The 27,440-nt window shown below is 39.6% G+C and overlaps 1 protein-coding gene across 2 annotated transcripts in view; it reads left to right on the top strand.

The window, feature by feature from the left end:
- KLF15 (KLF transcription factor 15) overlaps positions 1-25,365 on the top strand; it is a 29,642-nt gene extending 4,277 nt beyond the window's left edge. For both annotated transcript variants that reach the window (XM_081934149.1, XM_081934150.1), the window contains exons 2-3: positions 8,108-9,205; positions 21,519-25,365. In XM_081934149.1, the coding sequence (XP_081790275.1) occupies positions 8,163-9,205; positions 21,519-21,687 (1,212 nt within the window). In that variant the 5' untranslated portion in view covers positions 8,108-8,162 and the 3' untranslated portion in view covers positions 21,688-25,365. The remainder of the gene's footprint in view (positions 1-8,107; positions 9,206-21,518) is intronic.
- Positions 25,366-27,440: the final 2,075 nt, after the last annotated feature.

The raw sequence follows: 27,440 nt of genomic DNA, 5'->3' as shown, positions 1-27,440 counted from the left end.
GTGGGTTGGGGACCCCTGCTGTAAAAAGTACGACCAGCCAAAATTAACAGTCCTAAACTGGAATGCCTTTCTTGTAGCTATATATTTACACTTCCCTAAGAGGAGAGAGGCTTTTAATAGGAGATACTACATAGTATACATTTGATTCGTTCATTCATTCATTCATTTTTGACCCAGCTGTATGATTCAGATTCAAATGCATCTTTTTAAAAAGTTCATATGATACTCACCAAGTTGAACAGTGCCCAAGTTTGTTTCTAGAGTGTTTTGGATCACACAGGCTGTGAGTTGAAATCTCTGGTTAACCACATAGTTCAGTGAATGAATTTGAGCCTGTCACAATTTCTCCATCGCTCTGCCATATAGGATTATTGATCACACCAGAGGACTCAAGATTTGTTGCCCTGCTTTGGGACACATCAGTATTAACACTGCATTATTATATGCCTTGCTTAAAATACACATAGTATGTGCTCTAGTTTCATTTTTGTGGATTAGAACTGAGTTCCTCTTCTGTGTTGTATTCTAGATTATCATCTGGAGGTTTTTGTTTTTGGCAGAGCTATCAAACCTTACAATTTGAGGATAATCAAGTGCACCGTGCTTTTCATTGTAAAAAGGAAAAGAAATGACAGAGTGAGCAAGTTTGTGCAAGTAGTCCTTGACTTATGACCACAATTGAACCCAACATTTATGTTGTTAAGTGAGACATTTTTTTAAAAATGAATTTTGCCCCATTTTGCAACCTTCCTTGCCACAATTGTTAAGTGAATCACTGCAGTTGTTAAATTAATAACACTGTTGTTAAGTGAATCTGGCTTTTCCATTGACTTTGCTTCTCAGAAGGTTGCAAAAAGTGATCACATGACCTCAGGACACTGCAACCATCATAAATATGAATCAATTGCCAAGCACCTGAATCTTCATCAGATGGCCATGGGGATGTTGCAACAGTTGTAAATGTGAAAAATGGTCATAAGTCACTTTTTTCAGGGTGGTTGTAATTTTGAATGTCACTAAATGAACTGTTGTAAGTCGAGTAACCTGTATATTGAAAGAAGTCTGAGAAGTCCATTGTGTTCATACACTCAGCCTCTATGGTGTGTGCACATCTATGGGTACACCTAGGGAGGGACTTCCAATAGAATCTAAAGCACCAAAGATTAATTTTGGAGGACAATTGCTCCCAAGGTAATGCTTTACTCAGTATCTCTATATGATAATATAATAAGTAATGTATATACAATTGTGTATGTGTGTTGTATTGCTTCCTACTCCTTTTGACTGCTTTTAAGCATCAGACATAGTTCATCTACCCCAAGATTGCATATATCATTGATTGCCCACTCCATTGGCTCTCTCCTCTGTCACCAGATAAATTTAGACTGTGCACTCCTGGCATATTAAAAAGAAATTCTTATAGGTCCAGAATTGCCTCTACAAAGAAATTCTTTATAAGTATACCTCTATACACGAATAGGACCCATTCTCAGGGGTCCTCAGCCTAATGTGCAGATGCTTGGGCTTCTGAATGCCACATGTATATCAGTGCCAGGAGGAACACTAATCAATGCTATTCTAGTTAACCTAGTTTCCTTTGTGGGACTGGCCCACAGAGCCTATAATCTCTAGTCAGCATCATTGGCTGTTTTCTTTAACAGCCACGGCCAACTCGCCACAAGACAATTTTGCTATGGTCAACTTGCTGCGGGACAACTTGTTGCAGAACAAAAGTTACATAAGGTCAAAGAAATGATGGAGTCGTTTCATTAAAGTAAGGAGAACAAATTGAAATTGTGACTGACAAAAATTAAAATAATTAAATACAATCGTTGAGTTGTCCCACGGTTTGTTGTCCCATGGCAAGTTGTCCCCAGCGAGTTGCCTTTTGGTGAGTTGGCCATGGCAAGCTGGCCACGGGGAGTTGACAGTAGTGAGTTGGTTGTGGCAAGTTGGCTGTGATGAGTTGTCCCATTCTGGGCTAGAAAGCAGGAGATTGTGAGCTCTAGGCATGAAAGATAGGTGGCTAACTTAGGTCCAGTCCCTCTCTCTCAACGCAATTCACCTCACAGGATTTTTGTTGCGGGGAAAATAGGAAGAGGAAGGAGTATTAGGTATGTCAGCTGCTTTATTTATTTATTATTTATTAAGGTAATGAAGATGGGATTATAAATACATAAAATAAACCATTCTGGATGGAGAGAAAAATGAACCAGGATGGGGGATGGCTACCTTTCAGTTAAGGAGAGTGGAGCTCAAATTTCTCTAATCCAAGCAAGTCCGACACTGACTGCTGGAGCATACTAGCTTCTGGATTAATGTTTTCCCTATATAAAAACAGTGGCAATGGTATGTTATGTTCTGAATTTCTTGGAATTTCTGAGCCACAGCATTCCGGTGAATTTGGACAAAGACCAACGTAGAAAGTACATGCGCTTACACTCCACTCTGGGTTATACCAAATGTAAACAAGTATCTACACATTATATCTGGGCAATTGGTCCTGTCAGAAAAGCAGAGATTTATGGGATTGTTTTGCATCAAAGAGAAAAGAGATGTTGGCAGCTCTAGAATGCAGTTGTCAGCATATCCACAGCTGCTTAAAAAACACCAAATAAGCTAATAATGCTTGCAATGACATAGCATTCCCTTGTAATGCTCTCAGCTCCTCCTACAATGACCAGCAGATCAGTTTTTGCATAGCTTTCTACATTCTTCTCTGAATGCCAAGCCTAAAATGCAGCAATACAATTCCTGTCCTTTTAATATTTAGTTGCTGACCTAAACTGACAACTGTTCTTTGGAACAGAGTAACGTTTGTCTTCCTAAGCTTGTCTTAAAGTTGGTAAGAAAACAACATAGGATAACAGCCCAGCAGAAACTGTGGAGACTATTATGAGTAGGGAAATGAGTTTTTCCTTAGACATGGCTCCTTTCAGTGACAGCAAATAGGAATCTATTCTCTATTAAAGCAGAACCAGTTTCAATTAGTGAGAGAGAAGATTTCAATAAATGAAAATATAGATTCTCCCCTATGCCTAGAATTGTTATATTATCTCTTATTGGGTTTGGAGAATTTCAACTCAAAGAAGAAATTTGCTCACTTTAGTAAAACTATATAAACATAGTCATTGTATTGTTCCTTTTTCTAGTAAATATCATGGAAAGTGCACCAAAGGAATAAGGAATAATAAGACAAACATTAAAACCATAGATAAGAAACAGAAAAACAAACAGCTAAATCTATTTTACACCCTTATGTACTATCGCTTGTGTTTCATTCCATGGAAACAATCCTGGTTTCTGTACCTATGCAGCATTTTGAATATTGCCTTTTGTCTTTGGTCACTGTTTCTGAGGATATTATCAACTCCATACAACCACAGTTTTCTTGGTCTCTCTCTCTCTCCATTCACTTTTTCTTCATATTTTTCAATTAATCATTAATCATTTCCTTGATTAATGGAACCTCAACATACTCCTTTACTATTGGCCACTGATTTCTGGTGTTCCCTTACCCCTTCATTCTTGATCCTATGTCTTCTTGCTTTATTACACGCATTTCTTTGATATTCCATTTTCATTGTCTTCATATTACTTTTAAATTTCTCCTGACATTCAGAATTCTCACTTCTCTCTTACAAACTAAGCAGGAGTGCCCTTCTATACACAACTGCCTCCATTTTCCCCCAACAAGCATTTGTGCTTTGCAACAGATCACACATTGTTCACAGCTTTTGCTTCAGCATTTACATGCCGTAAAATTTGTCTACTTTTTTTATTTTTTTTTAGTAAACATACTACCAAGATATACAAAGTCGTCTATTTACCTTTTCACAGTTTACAAACCACTTGCATTTGCATTCCCGCAGTATCCAGAGTTGAACCCGAATGACTGCTTTGATGGGAAAGGGAAGTGGCTTAAACCCCAGCATCCTTTTACCCAAACTCTGCATCATGGAGTAATGTGTTTACCCTAAGTTCATGCTTCTAGAGCAAAATAGTCCTGGGGGCTCCCACTGATATGTTAAATGAAAGACAAAGAATAGCTGAGCTTTAATTAGAAAGCATGCTTTTCATTCAGAGACTCGGCTAGTATTCCATCTGCCCTCTCATATATCTTGCTAATATCATATTCTACAGAAACGCTGAACTTTGCTATCATGCTTGATTCTATTTTAAATGAGAGAAGGGAACTCCTTCTCCAGCTAGGATTTCTCCAGATGTCTTGGGCGTGCCAACCAGTGTAAGAAGATGAAGCCAAAACCTCTGGAGGCACCCAGTTGAGGAAGCTTAAAATTTTACAAAGAAATTTTCTATCTTCCTTGCTTTCTCTAGTCTTCTGCTGAGCTCTGCATAGTACCCTTCTCCAGTGTACATCTCTTCATTGGTTGCATGGCAGCTTGGATGTGCCATTGTTTCCTACAGTAGATCCAGTGATCACAATACAAAATAGGGGGCTTAAAGTCACAACCCCTTTAACCTTGCTTTTAGCCCTTCTAATTCAATCCTTCTATTTCGAAATGGAGAGAATTATGCTGTAAGAGACTCTAGCTCTGGGTCGAATAGTGATAGTAAAATATCAAGAAGAGATGCTCCTATTTGGAACTCAGGAGATTAAAGTTGGGAAAATAATACCCAGTTATACATTCCCTAAACATTTGGGGACTTTGGTTTGGCTTGCCCTATTCCAGTTTTGTCACTACAGATTCTGGTATAGCCTAGTCAATGGGTAAGCTAAAAAATGTATATAATCTTTCACTTCCCACAAAACCTAAGTAAGGAGTTATCCCAAGGACCAAAGTTATTCCCTTGGATAGAGCTACACATCACTCCCTAATGGTCAAAGGGAAAAACTCAAAAGGCTAACATCCTACCAGGAGCCCATTCTTCCTGCATTGGTAGTGTCAATGCAATTATCATTCTCATTGCTTAATAAGCAGTTTGTTGTCTTTTCATGACATCAGATCTGCTCCACGAAGAGGTTGAATGGCACTCCTAACCTTGGATGTGAGTGTGCTGCCTAATCCTAGGTCCAATTGCAGTCTTGGAACTAGGCAAACCTGGTGATGCTGTCTAATAGTTACTTATTTGTTTATAAATATTGTGTACCCTGCAGAAAGAAAATTAAGGTTAATATAAAAAGGAAGAAATCAAATATATTATCTGTATTGTACACTTTAGAATGTATTTTCTGTTTAATTATTTTATTTTTATTTTTGGCTACACTGTGTATCGTACCACCGGAATGGTCAGAAAGAATTCACCCAATAAATAATAATTACATAATTTTTTTAAAAGCACAGTCTAAAAGCATCAGGATATTACAAACGGTTCCAGTCCAGAAAATTGCAGCTTCAAAAAAGCAGAAGTAAAAATGCTGAACTCCCTCTCCCTGCTCCCAAGTAAAATAGTTCTATCTTTTCTAAAAGAAAGAGCAAAGCAACTTGCTGGGCTCTTTTGTGGGTGGGCTAGAATAGCTTTCTGGTATGATTTGAACTTGGGTCTCTCTGGATTCACTTAAGTCACTTTAACTAAAAGCAGAGAACACATTTCTTACCAAGTTCTGACTTGTCTGGCTAAATATCATGTTTCTGGAATAGCCAGTGTGCCCGAAGTATTGGAGGAACTTAGTTTCATTTTGAACTCACCAGAAATGGTCAGAAGAACAAATGGTGCAGAAAACCATTCCAAATGGGAATTCCTTCCAGTTCTATCATTTGCAATCATTGTGGCTTTTTGTGTGTGCATTTTATACAATTTTCCAGAGGGAGAAAGATATTCGTATGTCAGTGACGTGCAGTGAGGTTTATGGCTGGTGAGGCACTGACACAGTGGTGGGTTTCAAATATTTTTAGACTTGTGGACTTCGACTCCCAGAATTCCACAGCCAGGCATGCTCCGTTCCGATTTAAAGCGACAGCATTGTTTTTCTCCTTTGTGAAATAAGTTTCCTTTTATAAACTGTGTGCTTCACCTACATCAGGAATTTTTAGGCTTTTAACCCTTGCTTAACTCTGCTCGAGTGATCATAAAATGCCTAAAGTCAGACTAGGGGAGGCATACAGTTCTCCTGCCTCATAGTAGAGGGCGCTTTTTTAGAGGCTTTTTTTAATAGTTAAGCAGAGTCATCCACGGTGAGACAGCAACTAGCTCAGCTTTTTCCTTTTACATTTTCTTTTCTTTTCATGATAAGAGCGGTGAGGCTGTGCCTCACTTGCCTCACCTGACTGCACGTCATGTCCAATTTATGGGCTTGTTCACAATGTATTTATTGGTAGATTGGCTTTTTTTCTTGAGTTAATTCAAGTATCAGTTTTCGTAAACTGATGCAATACTTGCCTACCTAATCATCTACTTGTCAAATGTACCAGCATCAAACAGCCTGAACAAATAGACAGATATTCTCCTTGTTTCAAACATGCAGATAGAACACTTGCCATAGTAATGACTTAACTAAAGCTTAGGTTAATTAAGTTTAGTGAGCAAATGGATTAAATCTGCAATCCAATGTACATATACTGGGAATGGATCCCAAAAGACTTCTGTCTGAGTGAGACACATCTAGGATTATGAGATCATGTTTGTGGAACCAAGGAGAACATTTTGAAGTATTCTCTGCCAATGTAACTGGCTTGCTTTGGCTCTAAACATTCAAATCAATTTTGTGAGGAATTAATTTTGCTGTTCAAACTTTTTCTGGGCTCCAACTTTTGCTTGAACTTCCTGCTACTCTATATATGTGAGCACTTTGTAAACACTGTTAAACAAAAGAAAAGCCTGGCATTTGTGTTTAAAATGTGCAACAGCAGGCCGATAAGTGCAGAATAAATTGTATCATTTATGTGAATATGATGTCCCTTTCTTTGGACAACATTGGGGCAAAGTGATCATAGCAGCAATAGCAGAAGACCGCGTTAAAAATAACGCAAAAATTCAGGTTTGCTGTTTCTTTTAGGGTAGACTAAAGGTAAAGGTAAAAGTTCCCCTTGCATATATGTGCTAGTCATTCCTGACTCTAGGGGGCGGTGCTCATCTTGCTGTCTGAAGATATCTCCGTGGTCATGTGGCTGGCATGACTAAATGCCGAAGGTGCATGGAACGCTGTTACTTTCCCACCAAATTTTTCTACCTGCATTTTTACGTGCTTTCAAACTGCTAGGTCGACAGAAGCTGGGACAAGTAATGGGAGCTCACTCCATTACGTGGTGCTAGAGATTTGAACCGCTGAACTGCCAACCTTTCTAATCGACAAGCTCAGTGTCTTAGCCACTGAGCCACTGCATCCCTATTTAGGGTAGACTACAGGCTTTTTATTACAATGCAACTTCTCTAACTCTTGTCTGTCTTCCTGCATGCCTTGCAAATGCAGACTCAATAACCCCTCTAGAACCATAACAGCTTCCATAAAAACATGTATATTCTTCAGTGTGTTCATAAAATCCTTTGTTCAACCAGTTCAAAGTTGACTAGGATGAAAACATGAGCAAGGGAGACATTTTCAGCTTATGCTTCCATCTGAACGTAAACAAACGCCTGTGTGAATTCTGCTTTAATGAGTAGAATGGATGTCTGTGAGTGATTCCCCCCTTCTCCCTTGAATGCTGGGCTTTGTAAAGATGCTGAAGTTGAATGAATTGATGGATGGCAGCACTCCGCGGACTGGATTGGTTGCAAGGCTTTGAAATCCAAAACTTGAATGAAGGACTAATTCTAAACCAAATTTAGAAATGGAATGTGGTTTTGATCACTGTAAGGCAATGTTTGCAAATGATAAATATTGCAGTGGATAGAAAACTGCTTCCTAGGGATAAATGATCTATTTTATAAAGAAATTCAGGGTTGGGAGAAAAATCTACAGTCGTCAGTGTATATAGTTATGAAATGGTTTGGGGAGATAATTCTTTTGTGAGCATGCGGTGCAATCTTGAAGAAAGCTTTCAAGCACTCAAGAAATTCTCTTGGGTGATACAAACTAGATCAAAACATGTAGCAACATGTGCTGCACTCCGTAAGCATTCTAAATCAAGCTGTAGGGTTTCAGCGTCTTGAGATGAACAATTACTTCTGGTTTCTGACTGTCAGTGTTTGTGCTTTCCACATGCAGGTTTCCACTCGTTTGGTACATGCTGGTGGGATACGCGTAAAGAGATCATCCAGGAATGGTGGATCATTTGCTTCCTGCGGATGCATCTTTCTCATCCACCAGGCCCTCGATTGGGTACTTCAGGGACATGACAGCTGTTGGGAGGTCATACCAAATGCTGCCTTCCCCAGTGTCTGAAGATGACAGTGATTCCTCAAGTTTTTGTTCTTGTTCGAGCCCAGATTCACAGGTTCTAGGCTCCAGCTATGGGAGTTCATCAAGTGCTGAGAATCAGGACAGCATCCTGGACTACTTGTTGTCCCAGGCATCTCTGGGGAATGGCCATGCTTCTTGGTGGGATAAAAGGAGACTTCAACCCATTGTGAAGGAGGAGAATTTTAGAATTCCAGAGTTCACAGTGGAGATGGAAGATTCCGGACCATTCCAGCCTACCCTTGAGGAAATAGAGGAGTTTTTGGAAGAAAACATGGAGATGGATCTCAAAGAAGGACCTAAGAGTGAGACCAAAGACATGAGAGCTTGCAGCCAAATCACTGTAGCTTCCATACAGCAAAAAGACCAGATGGTACCAAGTGTTACTTTAAAAGACAGTAAAAATGAACAATCAAATGGTGCAATGGAAGGCAGCCCTACATCTAACGGAGCAGTGTCCCTTGATGGAGGTATACCAGTCATGCTCCAGATCCAGCCAGTTCAAGTTAAGCAACCGTCAGATGTGAGCCCTAGTTCACAAGGATCAGTGCAAGAAAATATTAAAATTGCACAGCTCTTGGTCAACATCCAAGGGCAAACTTTTGCACTGGTGCCACAACTTGTCCAATCATCCAATTTGAACTCATCTTCCAAATTTGTCCGCATAGCTCCAGTTCCGATAGCTGCAAAACCTATTGGTCCAGGAGGTACAATCCAGGGTCAAACTGGAGTCATCATGGGTCAAAAGTTTCAAAAGAATCCTGCAGCAGAACTCATTAAAATGCATAAATGTACTTTTCCTGGATGTACCAAGATGTACACTAAAAGCAGCCATTTGAAAGCCCATCTAAGAAGGCACACGGGGGAAAAACCCTTTGCATGTACTTGGCCTGGCTGTGGATGGAGGTTAGTACTGTCAATTTGGTGGCTGAATCTGATTTATAAATTCTACTGTGCATCTACTGAACAAAGTAATTAGAGCATGTTCCCTTAAAATTTGGTAACTCCAAAAAACCCTGTATTTATATAACAGGACATTGGCCTTTATAAAATACACAGTGCTATCCCATTTATAAAAGATAAGTCAGACTTGACAGAGCAAGTTTGAATGCCATTGAATCAATCACAGTTTGCTTTTTTTGCAAACTATTTTAGCAAAGCTTAAATACCCAATATAGTTCAGCAGGAAAAGACTCCCTTTGCATTCAGAAATTCCAAGGTTCATTCTTGTCTACTCCACTTAAGAGGTCTGATAGCAACTAAGACCATGTTCCTATCTACTGTATCCTGGTATCATCAATTCAAAAGATCAGACTAAGTAGGGATATGCAAAACACATCAAGTTAGAAGTGATGTAAGTCAGCTTCCTATATTTTTCACCCATTACAATTCATAAACTGTTGATTGTGATTCCCAAATCCCTTTTAGCACTCAGATCAAAGGATATCTGTATTATGTAAATAGCTTAATTTCCTTCAGAAATAAACACAACACAAATGCAGCTATACATTCTCAGATAAGCAGAAACTTCCTAACAGTAAGGACAATTAACTGGTGGAACAGCTTGCCTTCTGAAGTTGTAGGTGCTTCAGCTACAGCTAAAAATCACTGGAGATTTTTAAGAAGAGACTGGGTAGCAACTGTCTGAAATGGTATAGGCCAGGGTCTTGGTATAGCTGTCTGAAATGGTATTATAGGCCAGGGAGTTGGACTAGAAGACCTCCAACGTCCCTTCCAGTTCTACTCTGATTGAAATCTGGTCTCTGAAAATAGACTCTCTTAAAAAATCTAAAATATAAATGACCCTTATTTTCTACTATGTGTGATCTTCCAGTAGTTTCAGATAGTTTGTTTATTGCTGTGTGTGTGAGTTTATAAATGTATGTTTGCATACAGAGAGATTGATTCAAATTAATATACATTTTTTCCACGATAAGGAAAGGTTAGTTAAAATACAGTAACTCCTAAATCTGTAGATAAACAGAATATAAACTTCCATGACCCCCAGTTGTTACCACCAATAGTTAAAAGATAGTAGGAGTTTGAGATCAAATATTCAGGATTGGTCACTTGTAAAAGCATGATACCAGGTAAACCCAAGACTTAATTTCTTGAATGTGGAAATGTGGGGGAAAAATCAGAATTAATGATATGAATTCCTGCCTTGCATGGTATAAAGGTTCTCTCTGATTCTTTTTTTTTGGTGTGTGTGTGTGTGTGTGTGTGTGTGTGTATGTGTGTACTAGTTTCTATTAATGACAGGGTTTAACATAAATATTTGTAATATTTATTTTCCATTATGTAAAACATACTGTGACTAAAATCTTCCTGGCAAACTGCTTAAAGAGAAAGAGAATTATAATAGAAATGGCTTTGCAGCATTACCAATGGAGCTGCATCCTGCCAGGTCTACTTCAGGGGTACGGATAACTTTAGCTAGGTTTGATTTACTAAGCTTGGACTATTCTGGTATATCACTCTGTATCTTCCTAGGCAGCCATTGCCTCTGGAGTATCCACACAGAGACAAAGGCCTGTTGAATCTTAGGTGGCTGAGAGATCTGCTTAAGGTACAAAGCCAGAAGCCAGGAGACTGTGAGTTCAAGTCCCGCTTTAGCCATGAAAGCCAGCTGGGTGACCTTGGGCCAATCAATCTCTCTCTCTCAGCCCAACCCACCTCACAGGGTTGTTGTTTTGGGGAAAATAGGAAGAAGGAGTATTAAGTATGTTTGCTACCTTGAGTTATTTGTAAAAATAATAAAGGCAGGATACAAATTAGATAGATAGATAGATAGATAGATAGATAGATAGATAGATAGATAGATAGATAGATAGATAGATAGATAGATGATAGATAGATAGATAGATAGATAGATAGATAGATAGATGATAGATAGATAGATAGATAGATGATAGATAGATAGATGATAGATAGATAGATAGATAGATAGATAGATAGATAGATAGATAGATAGATAGATAGATAGATTAAACAAACAAACAAACAAATGTAAACTAAGTCCCCAGAAACAAGAATACATGAGGTTTCCTTGGCAAAGCTGCTGAGAATTATCTGTTGGGTGTTTCACTTTGTTTTCATTCCTTATGCCAAAAATATCCATTTGCCACGGGGCAGAACAATCTCCTTCTACCCCCAGCTTGGAGGTTGGGGACTAATTTAAGGGCTCCCTTAAAGAACATTTGGACATATGAATTTCCCCAGGATCTTTTTTTTTTTTTTGCTACCAATTCTTTGTACAAGAGGATGTGCAAAATATTTAATAATGCTTTAGCAGGCATGGTAGACTGCTTCCCTCTCTCAGAACATGGTAGTTGAGTATTTACTAATATGGCCCCTTTTCGGATATTTTGGCTGTGCGTTGGAATGTTGGATTTGTGTAGAGTTGGGCAAACTGAGATCTCAAGGCTAAATGAAGCCCTGAAGCTATTCTGTCTGTCCCTCAAGAATTTGATCGCCAAAACTGCCAAAAATTGTGCCATAATGTCCCACCATTTTGAGATGGGAAAGGTGGACATTTGTATGTAATAAGCTTAATGGTTTAAACAACAGCTACTCCCTTCAACCCTTACTCTCCCCTCATCTTAAAAATCTTACCCCAATATGATCCTCCTATCCTCCTCCCAATTTAAGTGCACCTCCCTTATCCCCAAGCTCCTCTGTGCTCTGAAATTTGCTTGTATATTTGTATTTATGGATACTTGTCTTTGGGCAAATATAGACTATAAGCTAACCAGAATTCAGAAATAGTGCCCCGAATCAATCAGCTCAGTAGTCCTTCTTCAAAAACAAAGGGGAAGGGAACATTTAAAATGGCTTGTGGACTAGATATGTCAGAAGGTGCGCTGCTGACCTAAAAAAGAAGAAGGAAAACAGTGGCAAATGAATCTGAATGCTATAGGGCTTTGTAATATCATTGCTTCCTATCCCTTTGTGAACTACAGATTCCTTGTCTATTCTCAGTCATCCAGGTCATGGTTGTCCCAAAGGTGCTTTTTCAAGAGGCAACTGAGCTTTCTGGTTTTTCTTTGAAGACATTTCGCTTCTTATCCAAAAAGCTTCTTCAGCTCTGGCTGGATGGTGAAGAAGGGAAGGATTTATATACCTTGCAGATGGACTAGCTGTGTGCAAGGAATATAAATCCTTCCATTCCCACCATCCAGCCAGAGCTGAAGAAGCTTCTTGGATGAGAAACAAAACGTCTTCAAAGAAAACCAGAAATCTCAGTTCCCTCTTGAAAAAGCACCTTTGGGACAGATTCTATGTTTCATTTTACTCTTCTGTATCACTCCCAGGTATTAACTGAGCACAGCGCTCTCCTCTTGTTTCAGCAAATACAGGTCAAGTGCGTGATTGGTATGATGGAAGCTCACTAGAAGGGTAGTGTCATCCCTCCAAGATAGACCAGTCATGCATGCAAATACTTACTTTTATTATAAGATTATAGTAACATAATCTTTCAGATCTGAATGGAACCCTCCCACCTTCCCGTTATTTTTGTTAGAAAGATGGAGAGCCTTGTCTGAGATGCTTTCTCACAATTGCAATTCTGGCTCAGACTCAGAATTCTTTTATCAGACTCAGAATTCTTGGTTGCAGTTCTTCCTTCTGTTCCTCAAGGCTATTCCTTTTTCCTCCCCATTACATTTAGTGGTTCAACTTGTGAGCACTGGAAACTGTAACTAACAATCTCAGTCTTCTGTGATTATTTTTCTGTGCTGCCAGTAGACTAGCCACTTATGCAATCAGCTAAATACACAAATCAACCAAGTGATTTAAGAATTGCTTTTAAATTAAGGATTAAGTCAGGGGTCCCCAAACACCTGGGCCCTGGACCAACACTGGTCTGTGTTGTGCCAGAAACCAAGCCATGCAAACATGCGAAGCCCGATCCGTGCATGTGCGGGATGCAGGCAGCATGTGAAACCATGTTCCCACCCCCACCAATCCTCAGAAAAACCAGTGCGGCAGTGTCCAAAAAATTGGGGGCCACTGGATTACTTGATACATAGAGTAAAGCTGTCATTGTCAAGAAGCTAATTTTAGATGCTTCTCCGGATTTTTCCTTCTGGCTGGACAAATGCACTCAAGAAAGTCATATGCCTCCGATCTAATCCCAAATGAATTTGGGTTTTATTCTGATCCCAAGCCATATGCTTGCCACTGGAATTTGTTGCTATACAAAAGAAGGGAAGTTGCTGCATTTTTCCTTCAAATGTTCCTCCCTTTGGGGACAGATCTCTGCTTTCTCAACATTAATTGAATGTTCTTCTTGAACATCAAAGTCAGATAGTCACACTGACTGAGCCCGCTGAGCTTAGAATTACACAGCTTTCTTTTATCAGCAGGTTGTGTTTACTTCTTCAGAGTTTGAAGAGAGGGAGGGAGATCTCCTAAGACGGGAACAAATATATCTGAAGCCTCTGTTTTTTTCCAGATTTTCTTAAACACTTCTGGTATTTTTCTCCCTTTCTTTCTTCTTTACCTCACGTTGAGGAGACATTTCTTCCCCAAGTAAATGCATTTAAGATTATTGGGAAACTTGGAAAATTTTTTTGCAGAAGAAGAATATATTTACCAGAGATTCACACACCACTACTGGTTTCAGTATAGAAGCCAGAGGTGGTATTCTACCGGATCGGACTGGTTTGCCCGAAACGGTAGCAGAAATCTCAGCTGGACCTGCCCACCCGCCCTGGCTAGATTTCGTCTTATTTAGGAACGAGTTTTGAGCAAAGCACATGCGCCGCAGGCCTGACGCATGCGTGGACAGGGCGTGCACGAGTGAAGTGTGCATGCCCATGCACACACAAACATTTGCGAACCGGTAGGGAAGGGAAGGTGAAAACCACCCTGATAGAAGCATTAGCCATTTCTGGTTGGGGATAGTAGGTGTGGGTTCCAAGGGCAATGATCTTGAGTTCAGAAAAAAAGGGAAAGTCCAGAGCAGAGCTTTGTATAGAGGCTGGCTATTTACTCAAAGTGTGTATCTTTAAAAACAAACAGAACTGCTAAGAAGAATGAAAAGTTTTTCTCGTTTGAAAATCAAATACATACACAAATATAACCAGCTTGTTGTTTTTTTTTTAATTGTTTGGTTTCGTTGGTAATTCCTGCCTCTTATTAATTATCAGTGGAGGTAGTCCTTGATCTACAGCAGTTTGTTTAGTGATCGTTTGAAGTTACAATAGCACAGGAAAAAGTAACTCATAACCGTTTTGTCACACTTACGACTGTTGCAGAATCCCCATGATCAAAATGCAGACACTTGGCAACGGATTCATATTTATGACGGTTGCAGTGATCCGAAATCATGTGATCACTTTTGGCAACCTTCTGAAATCAATGAGAAAGCCAGTTTCACTTAGTCACTGTGGAAAGAAAGTTCATAAAATGAGGCAAAATTCACTTAATAACTGTGTTTGCTTGGCAACAGGAATTTTGTCTCAGTTGTGGTTGTAAGTTAAGGACTACCTTATCATTGGTCCATTGAGTTCAGCACCGTCTATAGTAGCTTTGCACAACTTAGTTCTCTTTCAATTTGGTTGGCATGTTATAATCAAGCATTATAACTGAAACATACCAAGTTATAATACCCTAGTCTGCAGTGATTGGCCATATTTCTCAGATTACAAATGACCCCCTCCCCATACAATCTCCAGAAACTTACATTTTAATTGCCTGTGATCAGAGTTACAGCCCTTCTATAAGGATACTGCACCAGAGTTAAATTCTTATTCCCTGTCCCAAGGTTTCTTAAACGAAGTAACTCATTACATTTTCCAGAATCAGAAGTCCGTGGGTTCCAGCATCAAGTGAGCCCTTAACCAAACTGCAGCATAAATTCTAGAAAAAAAGGGTGAATGAAAGCTTGGTAGATGTTAGCATAGCTCAGTATGACACTGAGTCTTCTCTAGCTTGCTACCCATTTTTTCAGAAGCATGAGATGAAACAAAAACAGCAGAGGAGCAAATAGACGGAAGAGATAAGTTCAGTATTATCCAACCATAGCAACCTTAAGATATGTGGATTACAACTCCCAGAATTCTGCTTCTGAAATGAATTTGGAGACATCTTTTTGTGTCTTACCCTCTTAGCTCCATAGAAAAAATAAATAAAGCCGCTCTTGTTACCATTCTCTGGGCTTAATATCAGCCCCCACTGAGCAAGCCCAGGGTAACATAGAGCTGAACAGAAGAATGAAGGACATTTGAAACAGATAGGTGCGAGAGATTGATGATCCCATTTCCTGATGTGTTTTAGAGCTCACAGTTCTCCTTCAACATCTCATTGGTACTAGAACAAGAAACACTCTGAAAAGTATAAAGGTACAAAAGGCCCTTTGTCTCTGCTTTTCTGAAGAGCCTAGCTTTTCTTATTTAAATCTTGAGCCAGGCAAGGCATCTGGTAGCAGCTTTGTTAAGGAATGGAAGGATTGATGTGTTTGAGTTTGTGTGTGTGTTTCCTTTTCTTAGTAGTGCCACTCCTGATCAGAATACTTGCTCACCAACCCGAAGAAACTGGATGCTTTATATTTATTTATTAAATGTATATGCTATCGTTTTCATGTCTCGAGTGGCTCTGGATGGCCTACAATAGTCTAAAAGCATAGATACAAAAACATTAAAAATTTAAAATTTAAGTTTGGCAGCAAATAAATAAAAGATGAAAATCAAGGAAACGGGTGGTACGGGGGAAGAGTGGTGGTGATGGGATTTTGTTTCTTATTCAATCAACCACTTCTAGCATAACGGGGGGGGGGGGGATCATGGGCCCAAGCCAACGGGCACAGCCACATTTTAAGGCCCTTCCAGAAGGCCAGACGGGTGGGGATGGATCTCACCTCTGGTGGCAAGACATTCTCTCATGAGCGGGAGGCCATGACAGAGAAGACTGTTCTCCTTGATCCTGCTAGGTGAAATTCTTCAGCCAACAGAATCCAGATGCCAGTCAGGTGGGTTAATCCCATTGGAGTGAGACAGTGTTCAGGAAACATCAGGAAATCTGATATTAGTCTGTGAGGTGATCTACTACTTTCTTCCACCTTTTTAGGGTCTTCTGTTATGCAAGCAGGGTCTTTTTTTTTGCTTTCAGTTATTTTGCCTCTGCCAGCAGCAGCAGCAATAGCAGCCCTGCTTCTGCAGATTGTGGAGATCTGTCTTATGAAGCAATATATACACTCAGGTAGCACATCACCTCCTAACTGTATTCAGTATTGCAACCTCTCAACATGAAAATGTCCTACATTCAGGAGCCATTTCCCCAAGTGAAAGGATTAGGGGACTGGGGACTGGAAGAGACAACCGACCGGGGAGAGGGGGCGGTCTAGAAATCTAATAAATAAATAAATAAATAAATAAACCCTGGACTGAATAGATAAAACTGATCTGACAAAATGTATAACAGCTTCCTCCATTCTAACAGTATATACCTGTGATGGAGAACCTATGGCAAGTGGCATGCAGACCCATGTCACCTGACATGTATGGCATCGCCCGTTCCTCTTCTGGATTTCTGGCGTGCATGTGCACGCAACAATCAGCTGGCCTTCGTGCGGTTGGTAGTGCCGGAAACTGGAAGAGCTGTTCTTCTGTTTTGCTGCGTGAGCATGCATGCAGGCCAGCTGATTGTTGCGTAGCGCGTGCATGCCAGAAACCCAAAGGACTAGCTGGCTGATGCGAATCTGCATACCGAAAACCAAAAGTTCATTTTCGGGCACGCGCATGCGCCCTGAGCAGTTCCTCTTCCAGGTTGCGGCTCCGATGAGCATGTGCGCTCCTTTTTCGGCACTCAGTGCCAAAAAGGTTTGCCATCACTGGTATATGCACTCCAGTCCAGTCAGGGTTCTAGTTTGGGAAAGCTTACAAGGTAATTAAACGTTGTCTGTCATGCTTACAACTATTCTGGGCAAAGCAGTTGTTTAACCTTTGCGAGCCCTGATTAATTTTTAATTGCATTGATAGTTTTTGTAATCATTGTACCATTATGGGGTTCTTAAACAGCAGTTACATGAAACAATCTCCTTCCCAGAGAAACAATTTCCCATGATTTCTTTCCCCATATAGTTTTTTTTTAAGGATCCAACTGATGTTATTGCCACAAAAAAAAAGCACTAGGCAAATATAAAATGCAAGAGATAAGTAAATGGGTAGAAGATTGGCGGAAGTACTGAAAGTGATAGAATTAATAATATACTAATTCTGATTTCAAAAATTCTGCTTGGAATTTGTTGCAGTTCACATACCTAAACTCAGTTCCATGAAACATATTTCACCTATGACGTTAGTCTTAATTTCACTTCCTTGATGCTCGAGGAACCAATTGTTTGCAAATTTATAGATGCAACAATCCTTGGATCTTCAAAGGTATCAGCAATTCCTTCAGAAAATCAGACATATGTCTATGAGAGGCCTGTTCAATATCATAGGAAAGTTGAAATAAAAATACTAAAAATTTGGAACTCCTTCCAAAATCATTCTGGGAGAGATGTTTTTGCGCAGATGCAGCATAGAATCTTGTTCTTCCACTACCATATCTGTTACTACTGCCCTATAAGATATAAGCTGGTTGATCAGAAAGGTTGGTAGTTCGGCAGTTCGAATCCCTAGCATCACATAACGAAGTGAGCGCCCGTTACTTGTCCCGTCTTCTGCCAACCTAGCAGTTCGAAAGCATGTAAAAATACAAGTAGAAAAATAGTAACCACCTTTGGTGGGAAGGTAACAGCATTCCGTGCGCCTTCGGCATTTAGTCATGCTGGCTACATGACCACAGAGATGTCTTCGGACAGTGCTGGCTCTTCGGCTTTGAAACAGAGATAAGCACCACCCCCTAGAGTCGGGAACGACTAGCACATATGTGTGAGGGGAATCTTTACCTTTTTATAAGATATCTGTAAGGAATGTTAATTATGTTCTTTCAGTTCTTAAATTCTGTTCTTGGAGAACTGGTGACGTCAGTGGACTTTCTGGCAATTAACTCTGCCAGTAACTAACATAATGATTAATACTAAAGACTCTTTCTGGAGTAATAGGGTTTTTATCTACTTTAGACATCAGATTCTTTACTCTAATACAGCTCTGCTAACTGAATATCATTAGGAGAAATAATTGACTCTCCAGATCAGTCGAATGCCTTGGAGTTGATCCAAGAGATGCACAAAACCCTTTTTGGATTGATTCACAGATCTGAAATTGATTACTTATTGCTTCCCTATTCCTAGAAAAAACGAAACCAGCATCTTCTGAGAAGAGTAGCTCAGAGAATCAAAGCAACTTTTAAGCTTATCTTCAATTAGCATATTTAATAGCGCTAAATCCTTTGCTTCGGAACTCCTGCTGCTACTATTCAAAAGCTTGTGCTGCAAAACTGTCTTTTTATCTTCGACATATACATTTCCTATCAAGAAAAAGGAAAAAGACGTGGTCAGGAAACATGGGAGGGTTAAAAATAGAAGACGATAATATCTGGAGTCCCTATAAGGTTCCATAAATGAAAGATAATGATTGTATATTAATACCCAATCAAACCTAAATGGGGAAAGATCAGTTTATAAAACACATTGTCCATTTCTGTCTTCAGACAGCATTATATAATCATCTGAAGGCTTTCACCCTTAACTTATTTTTAATGTTTGGGTGTGTACATGCTGCAAGCACATAAGGAGTTACAAAATTATTTATGTAGTTATAGTAAACCGATCTTTTCAAGCAAACTGAATGCCAACATAGCAATGTTGTTACCTGATCAACTGAAGGCTTAGCTATGATACAAAATATATATTTATCATATTTACTCATGTTCCTTTTCATGGGCCAGGTAGCACATACCCCGAACTTTCTCCCTCCCTTCTCCAAGAGGTTTTGCTCCTAACATCAAACTACAAGCATTAAGAAATATTTTGTTCAAACATGTTTAATAAATACCAGAGAAACTATAGACAAGAACTCTATTTAGCAGGGGTAATTTTTTAAAATTCCCTAAAGAGTAGCGATAAAATACAAAAAGAAATAAACAAAAATGCCACATAATTCTTGGTAGTGTTTCTATTTGGAAAGTCCAGTTCTCTTCTAGGTTGCAAAGAGAAGTTCCATCTTTTTCTTGAAGAAAAAACTAACTTTATCCTCTTAAAACAAAGTTGCAATACTTGAGACCTCAGGGTCCTCACATTTGGCCTCTCAATACTTTGGTCATGGCTCCCCAAACTCTTCCAGCATTTCCCACTTTTAGAGTGACAGAAGGGGGAAATTATTGGGATCAATAAAAAATTTGGCTAAGAAATGCCTCTAATTTCATTTACAGTGGAACCTCCGGTCACGACCGTAATCCATTCCAGGACTTTGGTTGCAACCCGATTTGGTCGTGACCGGAAGTAAGACTGAATTTGCATGGGCATACCAAAAAAAATGGTGTGGAAGGGGAAATCGCTGCCGCAGGAAAAATAACCGCAGCTGTGTTTTATCGCCACCTGAGTATTATTTGTTTGTGACCAGATGTGAAAAAAATTGCAAAATTTTGATCGATTTGGTTGTGGTCAGAAGCATTTGTGACCCAAGTTCTACTGTATTTCCTATAGGAACAGCTGACAGTATTTCTTAAAGATTCTAGTCCAGGGCTGTCAAAATTCTGGCCTGCAGACTGGATGCGTCACGTGCTGGCCACGCCCACTCCTGGTTTAGCAAAGGGGGGAAAGTCCCAATATGTCACATGACGATGTTGTGTCTATGCCAGTCTTCATTACTGTTCTGGCTGACACCAACTATGGGATTCTCCTATTCAAAGGGTGCCTAAGTCCAAGTGTGTTTCATGAATTATTAGATTTTCCAACTGACTTTTCGTTTTACCTCTGTATGCAAATGATACTTTGGAAATGTCTATGCAATTTCTGTGGGGAGAAACCCATTCTTGGAGCAGAGGAAATTTCTTTCTTTACCTCAGATTTGTTGCAGGTGACAGCAGCAATTATTTTATCCCAGGAAATGGAAAATTCAAACCATCTTTTTTTGGAGGGAAGGAAAAAAAGTTGTTAGAATTTTTCTTTGCAAAAATGTGGATTTCAAAAGAATTCCTAAGAATTTCTTTTCAGCTTGACAGTTGACAGCCCAGGTTCAAGACCCAAGCATCATGCAATGGGGTGAGCTCCCATTACTTGTCCCAGCTCCTGCCTACCTAGCAGTTCGAAAGCATGTAGATGTAAGTAGATTAATAGGTACCACTTCGGTGGGAAGGTGACAGTATTCTGTGTGCCTTTGGCGTATAGCCATACTGGACACATGACCATGGAAAATGTCTTTGGACAATGCTGGCTCCCTTGGCCAAGAAATGGAAATGAGCACCATGCCTAGAGTCAGACATAACTGACAGGGAAATCTTAACCATATTTCCATAAAATAGATTGGCCTGTTACTGTTTGGGATGGTGGGAGCAAATGGATACTAAAAAGTGGACAATTGCTGCTTTATAGTCTATAATGTAGGAATAATTTGGGTTTATTAAGATGTGAGTAGCATAATATTCATTTGAGATCTGCCTCTGCCCAGTTACTTTTCATAGCATTTCTTATAATTGCCATTCTCTCTGTGTGTTTTGGTATGTACGTGTATACATGGTATTTGTGTATATTGAAAGCCATGGCCAGTAAACAGGAGGGTGGAGATAATCCAAGATTCTGAAATAACTCACTTTGAAATGAAAATGTTTCAGATATTGAACCATTGTTCATTGACTTTCTTTTGATATATGAATCTTGGTGCAATTGTCTCCCTGAGTACCTTCCAAAAATGTCCTGATGAGTAAAAATAATCTATTTGGCAGGATTATTGAAGTATTCTTCAGCAGAGTGGTGTGATCTAGAGATGAAGACACTCACGACACACTCAGAAGGCTGAGAGTTCAATCTTAGGCAGCAAGAGATGGTTCTCTATCGGAGCGCAAAGAGTAAATATCTGCTGCGAACTCCACATAGGTGTCAGGAAGGGCATCCAACCAGTAAATGCTCAGCTCCATTCAGTAACCTTGACTCCACCCCGATACAAGGTATTACAGGGCCATAAAAAGAAAAATGAACTATTCTTCAGGATTATTTCTTTGAAAGAATGATCATAATGTTAAATATTCTTGTTTCTGTTTTTATATACTGTACATTGATGACCACTTAAAGGTGAAGGCATCACACTGATAATCTTTACTTATCTGCTTCCAGATTCTCACGATCAGATGAACTTTCTCGACATCGACGTTCCCACTCGGGAGTGAAACCATATCAGTGCCCTGTGTGTGAGAAGAAGTTTGCACGGAGTGACCATCTGTCCAAGCATGTCAAAGTCCATCGATTTCCACGAAGCAGCCGCTCAGTGCGCTCAGTCAATTGATGTGTCCGGTCCAGTCCTTCCCATCATGCCTCTAAGAACTGCCACAAGCAGCATTTGTTCCTTTCTTGTGATAATTTATTTCTCTCCATGTAACCGCTGCCATTAGGACATCACATGTGCCTCCCCCCCCCTCATTCACCAACTTTGCTAGTTTTTTTCCTAATTCTTTTTGCTGCTGCCTCTGCTGCTTCTTTTTGAAAATTACAGCATTTCATTTTCAGTCAATTGAGCTCCAACATCATGATAATATATGGACAACTTGCTGCTAGTTAATTACAGTTCTGGCATTCCTGAGCGCTTTTGCTCATGTACAGGGCTAGTCATCATGAGGTTGTTTTAAAAATGCATTATTAATATTATTAACTTGGCCTATTTGTCCGCTTTGGAAAGAACAATGTCCCTTTGAAATGGAAAAGAAATCCACTTGATTTTTGTTGATGTAATGTGTTGGGTTCACTAGTTAGATCTCCATAGGTGCTCTCAAAGGAGACTGAACAGAAGGAACATGTCAGCAATATGTGTACGTGTGTGACTGAGTGTGTTTGTGTATAGAAAGATATGATTGCCAACAGGAGGATCTTTGATTAGACTAAGCAATAAACCAGTGTATGAAATGATCATTCTAGTCTGAATAAACCCTAGATTTTTCCAGAGTGAGTGCACACCGTATCTGAGCCTATCAGTTGCTGCCATTTGCAGACTTACCAGCTCTCCCTCTGGAGAAGATGCTTCACTGGATCTGGCAGACTCCACTCTCCCTTGTCCTTAGTCCCATGTAAAGATTAGTATGTTTGAAAATGCTTGTTATATCTCATGTGGCTGGAGGAGATAAATAAATTAGGATAAGGCACCGTGCCTTTTCACCCAATCACCTCTGTTTCCAAAATATAATAACCTTTTGTCATTCAGCCCAGAGATAGTGGCTTTGCATGGGTTGCCCCACAATTTAGGCACAAGCTTCCTTTAGGTTGTATAAAAAGTACAGTAAATTTCAGAGAAGTATCCTGTTGCCCAGTTCTCCATTTTGCATTGTTCAGGTTCATAATCTCTGGATTGGATACACAGAAGGGGCTAAAATTGGCTCTTCTCAACTTGGACAAGTGGATAAGTGGATTTGTCTTGCAGAATTCCCCAAACATCACAGTCAAGTTGGAGAAAACCAAGCTAAAGCAATTCTCTCACATGTACTAACTGGAATCTGATAACATTCAAAACAATTAAGCTTGCATAATTAAAGACTTATACCAAAGATGGATACAATTGTCAACCACAGCAGTTAAGAAGGCCAAATATTTATCTATTCAATGTATTACCGTAAATCATTTATCTAGGAATTTTCTTTTGGTTCTTTAGTAGTAGAGCACATCAATCCTGCACTTTGTCATAGTGCCAAAATCCAGCCATGGACAATCTGTTCCTACCGTATAAGAAGCCAAGCTAGGCTGTGGATTTGATAGGTGTGTGTTTGCACGTGTGCGTGTGTACTTGGCTGACCAGTGCTGTGGAGGAAATGAATGAAGTTTTTCTATGAAGTTCAAACTGTCACACAGCTATGGTGCTACTTTCAGAAGTAAGGAATGTGATGGCCATTGTTCCAGACTCTACTCAACTTGATACATACATACATACATACATACATACATACATACATACATACATACACATACATACACACACAACCCCACCATGGGAAGCCATATGCAAGAATGTCTCATAATCTGATATGAACTTGAAGGTGCTCTTAGCAAAAGATGGATAAGCTGAGGAGGTGGAGGATATTCAGGAGGCTTGAGGTAGTGATAGTGGAAAGTCATTTCCCCAGTCTTGAGTATTGTTAAATGGGTGTTTGGTGATTGGTCATCTCCTCTCTTGGCAGCCACTGTATGAACAGGCAAACCTTCCTGCACGATGACCATTTTCTAACTGATATGGTTCAAAATCACAAGGGTGGAAGGGTGGCCATCTCTGTTTCTTTATTGAATACCAGAAAGGGGTCATGTCCCTCTTTTGGAATGATGCTTGTCATTAGTCTTCAATAGTTCCTTCAACAGATAGTATGTCCCGTCCCATTCCATCCCCCACCCCCCCATGATTGTGCTGTAGGAAAATGGGATAGCTGCATGAAATCCTGTGTCAATTTCTTGCCATGACATTGACTATGGGTCTGCGGGTAGCCTTAATCAACTACCATTCCTGCAAAAACATCTATGTGACCTCTTCTGGAATGTTACCCTTAATTTCTAACTATGCCAATCCTTTTGCCTCCGCTTATATCGCATCTTCCCAGACTAAGGGTGGGAAAAAAAAAAAACTGCTGAGCCAATTTGCCCTTGTTTACAGTACTGAACATAATCCATATTCCTAGTAGCTGAGGAAGAAGGACTTCAGACTTAGTGAATGTTCTATTGAAAGCACTTTGTGAGATTTCAGCAGTAAGCGGTATTAAAATTCCCAATGCCCCTATGGGCCACTATTCAGAGAGCAATGCAACTGGAACATTGGGTGTTCCAGCCAATTAGCATGGTAGCTGTCTTAAGGGGCTTTAATGTTTTTTTAAGGGAATATACACAACAGATAGATAATCTGAGGAAGCAGAAAAAAATACGTTAGGCAACATTTCCTTTTATATATATATAAATTTTGTACTCTACTGATTTTAGGATGTTTCTAGAAAACGAGAATGTAGTAAGTAGGGTTGTTGGCTATTTTTAAAGAATAGGCTATGATCACACACCATGCATAACAAATCAGTTAAGGATCTTGTGGCGGTATTTGTGCAACATTTTAATTTGGATGGCTTTTAATGCAGCTTTTTGTTCTGTTTTAGCTTTAGATGATCGTTCAAAGCCCTAATGGGTAAATTCCAGGGGTGAAATTCAGCAGGTTCTGACAGATTCTGGAGAACCAGTAGTGGAAATTTTGAGTAGTTTGGAGAACCGGCAAATACTGGGGTGGGAATGGAGATTTTGCAATATCCTTCTCCCAGGAGTGCGGAGAGAATGGGGATTTTGCAGCATCCTTCCCCTGGAGTTGGGTGGGAATGGAGATTTTGAAGTTTCCTTCCCCTGCCACACCCACCAAGCCACGGCCACAGAACCGGTAGTAAAAAAAATTGAATTTCACCACGGGTCAATTCAATCACAAAACTAAATGTGCTGTACAGTGATAGCTGTCATGTTGACAGCAAATCTGAGCAAACCGAGCCAATCTCACTGAAAGCAATTGGACAGGTGTGATCAGTTCTCTTCTTTCAGAGGAGCTCAGTAGCAATGAATTTTAGCATCATGCCCTATCTTTTTAGATTAACCAAATGGGAATTAAAACACTGCAATTCTGGATTGAGTAGGTCAAAAACAGAGACCATGTTGCCATTTGAGAGCAATAGTTTATGCTAGGAATGCATTCCTTTGGTCCTCTGGAAATTTGTATACTATATGTGAATGTCTCTCCTATTGACTGGTTTTTATCTCACATCCTATGAATGTATGTAAATAAAATTGTACATATTGCATATCTATATAAAATATCTTTTAAAAAAACACAAAGATGATGTAAATTAGAGTCAAAATAATATCTTTAAAGCCAGTGTACATAAGTTACAATTCTGTATATTTTTCTTTTGTTCTTCATAAAATATATTTACTTTGACAATAAAAAAGAAATTTTAAATTTTACAAATCATGTTATATCAATTTCTGGTTTTCACTCATTCTTAAGCAATCAGTGGTTGGGTAGTAATAATTTTCTAAGTAATTTGCCACACTCGTATACTATGGTTGGCAGATCCAAGACTAAATTGAATTTATAATATACATGACTTTAATATAATGAGTTTTCCTTTTCCTTTCTAATTTCATTTATGCTTGCTTGAGACTTTAATGGGAAGCTACCCTAAATGTTACTTTCATGATCATATGGATTACTTAATCCTTACTGAGATTCAAAGTTCCTTTTTCCTACAAAATTTTTGCTCATTACCAAATGTTCTTACCTACCTTTTGGCATATTAAAGCTTTCTAAAAGCCTTATAATAAGCAATAATCAGTCCAGGTAATGTTGAAGACTGTTTGGAAAGTACCATTAGTCCACTTTTTGGACTAAGTGGATAGCTATGAATATCCTGACCCCATGCCTGGCGGCTATAGAAACCTGGATGAGATGCAATGTGTAAAAGATCCAGTGCACAATTTGGGAAACTTCCATAGCCACTCCAGTGCTGGGTTCCAGCCGGTACAACCCAGTGCGGGCATACCAATGGCAGCTGGAAGCAGTGGCCCACCTGCCCCCACATTCCTTACCTGCTTTTAAGCCAACTGGGCCATTTGTGCGCACGTACGCAGTATACAGCGCCTGCATGGCTGCCGAGCAGCTGGAGCATTGCAGGGTGGTGAGTGTACATGCGTGCGCAGTGCGTGTGCCCGAGATGGATGCCTGGCCCCGTTGCAGCATACCAGTTGCTATGGGATCTGGAACCAACCACTGAGCCACTCATGTATTCATGCCCTCTCATCTGGATTACTACAATGCGCTTGTAGGGGGGCTGCCCATGAAGAGCATTTGGAAGCTTCAGCTGATGTGCAACTGCATGAGTAGTCACTGGTGTTGGATTTTGGACACTGCTCTGTGGATTGCGTCTGGTCCTTTGTTTGAGATGGGTGGCCTTGGAAATTGAATAAAATAAAGCTATAAAGTTTGCTTAAAGTTGATCATGTGCCAATTTGGTCAATTTGTTAGTCAGTTTCTGAGCCTAAAGGAGCATTGAAGGAGCATTAGGTATGTTTACCACATTGAGTTATTTTTACAAATAATAAAGGTGAGATATAAACAAAGTGTTCATTTTGATTTTTAAAATTGCACATACTTAGCATCAGAATTATTTTAAGCAGCATCGTCTTTCAAAAATATCTGCCTGAATTTTTGATATGGAGGCCTTCTTTAGTTGCCTCACCTAATCAGATGTGTCAGGTGCCTACAAAGGAAAATGTCTTCTTAATTGCGATTCCCCACATAGGAAAAGAGAATACATCCCTGGAACCCACACAGATAGCTTTTTGGTGCATTAATCCATTCATATTTTTCCAGCAGTATTTTGATAGCTAGTTTTTAGGCACCCACACCATGCTGGGATAAAAGCCTTTCAGCATTTTTCATATTTCCTGTGTTACATATTTCCTATGAATATATGATGCATACTTGCTACAAGTATGTTTGATTATTTTTCTGCTTTGGCAATTTTATAATCTCTCTAGAGAATGCCAATTATTGGTAGATTAAAAGGGACTACTAGAACTGTTATTAATATGAATAGCTGGATAATGAAATTCATTTCTAATGTTGATATCACAGTGTTTAAGGTGTTCTTATGAAAAAAGGCCATTTTAATCCCATACCAGACTGCAAAAGCCTTAATAAAATGCTTAGGCTGGAGGGTGCTTATAAATCAGTATTGGTTCTGAAAGAAAAGTTTTAAAAATTGCTGAACCACATGGAAGCCTAAGAGTCACCCCCATTATTCATTGGTCTTGTTTACATGACCTGCTTAATTGGGTCATGGAGAGTAGCGTGTTAGACAAACAAACCCCTTAGCCCAGAGAAATAACTCCAAAACCTCCTCCCGAGTGAATTAGTTTCCCCCATGCAGTCTTGACTTCTGAATGGATTACCAGCAAGATAATGTGTCTTTTCCCCATCTGTGATAGTCCTGAAAGCGGCCATGATGAAAAGAAGCTTCTCTAGGACTTCTTCACGGTCAC

This window comes from Natrix helvetica (genome assembly GCF_964273705.1).
Source record: "Natrix helvetica genome assembly, chromosome: 1".
Lineage (NCBI taxonomy): Eukaryota > Metazoa > Chordata > Lepidosauria > Squamata > Natricidae > Natrix > Natrix helvetica.
The sequence above is the reverse complement of the archived record's forward strand: the minus strand, read 5'-3'. Positions and strand labels throughout refer to the sequence as shown.